The 6,506-nt window shown below is 38.1% G+C and overlaps 1 protein-coding gene and 1 non-coding gene across 2 annotated transcripts in view; one reads left to right on the top strand and one right to left on the bottom strand.

Annotated features, from left to right (window-relative positions):
- The first annotated feature begins 857 nt into the window (after positions 1-857).
- LOC116467658 (U6 spliceosomal RNA) lies at positions 858-962 on the top strand. Its single transcript, XR_004247872.1, has one exon. It is a non-coding gene; the product is annotated as a U6 spliceosomal RNA (small nuclear RNA).
- Positions 963-1,456: 494 nt separating this feature from the next.
- ABCC4 (ATP binding cassette subfamily C member 4) overlaps positions 1,457-6,506 on the bottom strand; it is a 287,148-nt gene continuing 282,098 nt past the window's right edge. The window contains exon 31 of the mRNA XM_032151108.3: positions 1,457-3,308. Within this exon, the coding sequence (XP_032006999.1) occupies positions 3,201-3,308 (108 nt within the window). The 3' untranslated portion in view covers positions 1,457-3,200. The remainder of the gene's footprint in view (positions 3,309-6,506) is intronic.

The following is a 6,506-nucleotide window of genomic DNA, read 5'->3' on the forward strand; positions in this document are numbered from 1 at the left end:
CGATCTCCTGACCTCGTGATCCACCCGCCTCGGCCTCCCAAAGTGCTGGGATTACAGGCGTGAGCCACCACGCCCGGCTACAAAAAATATTTTAAGTGTCCTAGAAGATTCATGTGTATTTCCCCCAATTACCAGCACCTTCCATCTCCCCAAAGTTATGAACTGTTCTGGTGTTGCACTCCTTTGTTCTGCTGTAACATTTTTGAATTTTATATAAAAGGGATCATAAATATTCTTTTGGGCCAGGTTTCTTTGGAATAAATATAACGTCTGTGAAACTCATGAGTTCTTCATGTAGTTCAATTGCTTTCACTGCTGTAGAAGTATTTTAATACCTCATAATTTGTTTTCCTTCTGCTGTTGATGAGTATTTGGATTATCTCCAGTTTGGGCTATTAGGAATTATGTTTCTAGGATCATCCTTGACAACATCTCTTGGTGCACATGTGTACACATCTGGAGTGGTACAAACAGATCGCAGAGTGTGCAGTTTGAGTCAATGCTGTCAAACCGTTTTCCGAAGATGGTTTTTCAATATACTTACATGGCAGTACGTGAGAATTCCTGTTGCTTCATTGGCACTTGGTATTCTCAGTCTTTTACATTTTAGACATGCTAGTGGGTGTCTGGTGGTATCTCATAGTGGTTTTAATTTGCATTTCCCTGGTAACTAATAAAGAGTGAGCACTTTTCCAGTTATTGGCCATTTGGATATTCCCTTTTGTGAAATACCCATTCAAATCCCTTGTCCATTTCTCTAATTGGGCTTTCGGTGTTTTTCTTAATGAGTTTTAAGAGTTCTTTAAGTTTATGGTACCGGTTCTCAGACTTTAGCCTGCATCAGAATCACACTTAGGGCGCTTGCTTCAGTAGCACATATACTAAAATTGTAATGATACAGAGAAGATTAGCATGGCCCCTTAAAAAAAATCACCCTAGGGCTTGTTAAAACACACATTCGTGGTCCCCACCACCAGAGCTTCTGATTCAGTAGATCTGTGGTGAGGCACAAAAATGTGCATTTCTAATGAGTTCGCGGTGATGTGCTATGCTGCTGGTCCAGGGACCACACTTTGAGAATCATTATTTAATAGTGATTTCAGTGTAACAGCAGATGTTTCTTGTTAGTTTTGGACAAAGTCACCTTAAAAACCAAAACCAAAAGCAAAAGTCTCAACCATTTAATACTGCTCCAGCCTGAGGCATAAGCTAATACTCTTTCTTCCTAGAACAGTGCAAATGGACTTGCTTAAATAGCAACTGCTTCAAACTGTCTGAAACCCACTGAAATCTACCCGTTAGAATACTTGGTACATCTAATTTGCCAACAGAACCGGTTGATGATAGAAGGTGTCCTTTGATACCGTATTTTTCGATCTCAGGAAAACTCATTGGCATTCATCAGCAAGAACATGAGTCAGGAATCCCTTGAAGCATAGAAATACAGGTCTCTGAATGGAGATGAAAACTATCATTTATTTCAATTGAATTTAGTTTCATTAAAAAATTCTATGATAACATTAAAACAGAAACAGGATGTTTATATGACTGTCTTTAACCTCAAAAGTCCAAATAAACATATAGACATTTTGAATATAGCTAACGTTTTAACAAACCTCATTATGATCACTGTTGTAATTTCAGTCACCCAAAATACGAACCATGACTACCAATAAACACTTACTGTGTGTGGTTTATTGGACTGAACATTAACCATACATTTATTTCTAAGTACTAGGAGTTGAACAGCTACTACAGTCAATGTATTTTGGTAGTTAGCTGTGTGTGGTGTGTGCTTTTTAAGGCTTCACTCAATAAAACATCTGTTGCTCTCTGCTGATGAGTCAAAAAACTTGATATATGAAGGACAAACATATGTATACAAACAAATGCACACGTGTGCATGTCTATATACATATATGCAATTTCAAGGAGGTGACAACTTATTCTGAGAGATCATGAGACTCCACTTCAAACCATAATAGTAAAACCTTTAGTAAACTGAACTCAACATATTACAGCCACCAACATCAAGAAAAATTAAAGACTCATAGTTCAAATAAAGTACAACAGGTCCCAGGAAGTATTGTGGTTTGTTGATTCATTCAACAGAAAGCCCAAATGACAATGCTATTAGTGGTCAGGAGTAAACTAATCTGGACAGCCTCATGAAAATGAACCCCTGGATGCATCCTGAGAACGTACTGCATAATTACAGTCAATGCTTGCAATAATTTTCAGTTTGTCTCATCACGTTAGCAGAGCCTATTCATGCAATTTAGAAAGGATTTCAATAAAGCCTAAACCAAAAGGCTTACAGTCAACAGAGGGTTAGCCTTCCATAAATGAGAAATCCAAAAAAGAATAATGCCACGTATTTCAGGAATGTCGGTTAGAGGTTTGGCCTTCTTGGGAAGTGTCACGATGCTGAGTCTAAAACTGCAACAGTTACCATGTCCAAGTCATGCAACTCTAAAGGAGGATGGACGGTCACACTTGTGTCCTTCAGTATCAAAGCACCTTTAAGGGCTTCCATTTTGAGAAAGTAATATTTTTCTCTTCCTTCTCTTTTAGAACATATGGTAAAATATTGTCCTTCTATCCTTTAACCATATATCCTTTTTTTTTTTTTTTTTTGGTGGGGAGTAAGGGGTACATACTCCCTACTACAATGTTGCAAACTTTTTCTTTTTGTAGTTCCTATTGGTTGTAACTGTACTATTTTCTAACAAGAAGCCTTCAGGGGAAATAATGGATCCTAGTTATGTCAAAGAAAACAATGAGACAAAATGGCAACTTCACAGTCTTCAAGTAAATAGAATCCCTGATATAAATGGAAATTAACATGTAATTTTGGGGGCAGTAAAAACAACAACAAAAACCTGTGACAACTTTGTCCTACTCCTTTAAAAATGAGCTTTGACTCTGTAGTCTCTTAAGGCACAAAACCTGATAGACAGCATTTAACTGGTGGCCTGCACCTCTGATTTGGATTTTAAACAACTATTGACATTTAAATAAAAATAAACCATTTTGTTAGAGCTGGAGATCCTTGGATAAGTTGGGAGAAATATTCAAATGAACTAGCATCTTGTATGTATAAATATTTGTTGCCAAAGTAAAAAATGTACAATGTGGTTTACACAGTCCAAAAACTAGTGGAAAATGCCTTCGGAACAGACTTGACATCTTGGTTGGATTCACAGTGCTGTCTCGAAAATAGTTAAGGTCGAGGGCTGTCCATTGGAAGTGTCTGTAACCATACGGTCAGTGTGACCAATATGTGGATAATTTCTTTTGAAGTATACCTGAAAAAAAAAAAGAATAAAAAAAGGCAAGCATAAAAAGAATGTTTCAAAATTTTAACGTCCTCCTCCCTGAAACAATGCACTTCTGTGTTCACTTCTTCATGTGAAGCAAATCATATCCCTCACTGAGGCACAATTTAAGAACAGGGATGAATCTACTGTACAGAGGAATGAGCCCCACTAAAACCCTCAGCAGGGCTGGGCTGAATGCCAAACAACCTGTAGATCCATTTTAGTTCTGATCACTCTGATTCATAGATATGTTTTATCTCTGTATTAAATTGATAAGCAGAATCATTTTACTGACTCAAAACCTGGAGATAAATTAAAAACAGGGTGACAAAGAGGCTGGGAAATCTAGCGTCTGAACGAGGGTTTCTCATTTTCACACATAAAATGAGCACAATAGATTTGGATGTTAATATCAAGTTGTAATCCCTGTATTTTATAAACTCTGATTGACAAGCATTGAAATGCTGGCGTATAGGTATGAAACATCCCGGCGTTTAATTTGTGCGGCAAAGCAGTTATAGGGCCTATAGAAATGTGGTCTGTGGATAGTGGCCCACAATAATGGAAAGAGAAGCAAAAGCTTTAACAATGACTCAACCAAGCAACTTCTCTAAAATGTAAGATGATACCAAATAATAGGACAGTTCTTTACCAAGCCTTTGAGTTCCTGAATTCTACCAATTTCTGGCTGAACTAGAAGAGATACAGGTTTTCTGATAAATATATAATCAGAACATAAAGGAAATGAAATGCTGTCAGGTTTCTCTGTTCCACAATCATCAGTTTTTAGTAGCTGTATCGTATCTTGGTTCCTTGACAGATGCGCATAACAAAATGAAATAATGTCAAGACTTGTGAGCTCTTATCTCAAAATGTGTTTGGGTGAAAAAGGACTTCAAATGTAATTTTTTTTCCCCAAAGAAGAATGTGAAAAGTTTTGTTTGAGTCTTTAAAACGAAAATGTAGCAACTATCTGAGGCTGACACGTGTCAGCTGGGTCTCTTAGTCATACGATTCTGGATCTATTTTATAAAACCTTGCTCTGAATATATTTGTGGGTGCTGTCAACAAAATTATCACTGGTGATAATGGGATTCACGTACAAAAAAGAAAGTGCTGAGACACCTGCCTACATATTAAGTGTACTTTTTCTCTCACTTCTTGCGTACTTGTTACTCCAGAAACATCATTACATATAACACACTACATACTAAAATGTCACTTAAGGAGAAAATAAATTGTCCAATAATGCTGGAATGCCACCAGAAGAAATCTGAGGCTATTTTCATTATAATGCAAGTGTTCAAAAATAAGACTTTTCAGGGGATAATTTCGTATCATCTCCCTCTCCCACTTTTTTAAGCTAGCCATATTTTGTGTGGTTATAGATTTATGTACTCCAAAAAGGCTATTCTGTAGTGAAACTAAAAATGGCCAAAAGAACAAAAAGACATTCACATCACTTTCAGCTGCTTGATAGCCTTCCCCAAATAGGCTGCTTCCTTCTGTGTAACCCTCTTGATGTATTTTTTTTTACATATATAAAGCAAGTGTTGTTATTAGCAACTTTAAACCCAAATGGTCTTAGCTTCATGGTCTGAAATACTTGGTCAAAAACAAACTTTCTGTGTATATAGTCTTTGATTTGACCTTTCTTTTTCTCTTCTGCTACCAGGTTTTATAACACACTATGGGTAACAGCACAGGTGAGATAAAACATCTTTTTTACAGTGCAGGTGATGAAGGGAGTTAAGATTACTGAACCAATTTTAGCAAAGCCCTCATGTTGTAAGCTATGTCTGGGATGGACAGGTCCAGTCTCAGTTCTCTCCTGGGATTCACTGCTGATCCTGAAAAAATTACCTAACCACTCCCTACCAGCTGCCTCATCTGTAACATGAGATAACAATAGCTTACGTCACAGGAACTGATTAATGGCTACAAACTACAGGTTGAAAACCGCCACATTAGTGTTGGGTGTCACGATGAATGCTGCTCAGAGAAGTGGCCCCTAAGTACACAGAACGTGGCGGTATCGCCCGGGTTGAAGGATGAAGACAAAGCATTTAGGAATCCCTCTGGTGCATCTTTTATCTTTACAGAATCCCAAAGCTGTGGCTGAGACAATTTCAAATGAATGAATATGGTAAACTGGGAGGCAGAAAGGTAGAACTGAAAGATCACAGAAGATGGAGTATGAACACTTTTGAACTGGTGGCTTTGAAAACTTACTCAGGCCGGGTGCGGTGGCTCACACCTGTAATCTCAGCAGTTTGGGAGGCCGAGGCAGGTGGATCACTTGAGGTCAGGAGTTTGAGACCAGCCTGGCCAACATGGTGAAACCCCATCTCTACTAAAAATACAAAAATTAGCCAGGCATGGTGGTGCATGCCTGTAGTCCCAGCTACTTGCCAGCCTGAGGCAGAAGAATCACTTGAACCCAGGAGGCAGAGATTGCAGTGAGCTGAGATTGCACCACTACACTCCAGCCTGGGTGACAGAGTGAGACTCTGTATCAAAAAAAAAAAAAGTTACTCAGCTTCTTGTACTTTAGCATTTTCATGTGTCAAAAGGGGATAATAACAGCAGGTCAGAAGGACTGTGAAGCTTGACGGAGACAATGCCATAAGCGTTCATGTTTGTGGCAAGAAGAGTATCAGGTCAGTGAGTATGGGAAACCTTGTCCTTCTTTTCCTTCTTTTCTTGAGTTTGCTCCATTACAGTTCCTCTAATGTAGGTTGAAACTAAGTTCATATTTAAACTCTTGCTCATCAGTGAAGCCACCATAACAGAGCTAGATTTTACTAAAATTAACAGGGCAATACAAGCTCCCGCACGTGGACAAAGGAGAGCAACTGGGCTTTGATTGACATTGCATTCCTAAGATACCATCTGATGTGTTGAATTCAGGCTCAAGACCCTGTCAGTTCATTTTTACTGATGTGTTGGCCCTAATTCAATCACAGTAACTCTCAAGGCCTCAAGTTCATCATTTTTAAAGCCAGTCTAATTTTGGTGTACAAAATTGGCATGCATATTGTCAAAGTTAAAGAGTAATGGAGACTTAGAAAGGACTTCTGCTTTTAAGATAATGGAGTAATGAATTTTCTCTCCTTTTCCTTTCAGAAACCACTCCGAATATCAAAGATATTCATTAATAAAAATAAGCTAAATCTTTGTGAAATC

Source organism: Hylobates moloch, unplaced genomic scaffold (genome assembly GCF_009828535.3).
Source record: "Hylobates moloch isolate HMO894 unplaced genomic scaffold, HMol_V3 SCAFFOLD_4, whole genome shotgun sequence".
NCBI lineage: Eukaryota > Metazoa > Chordata > Mammalia > Primates > Hylobatidae > Hylobates > Hylobates moloch.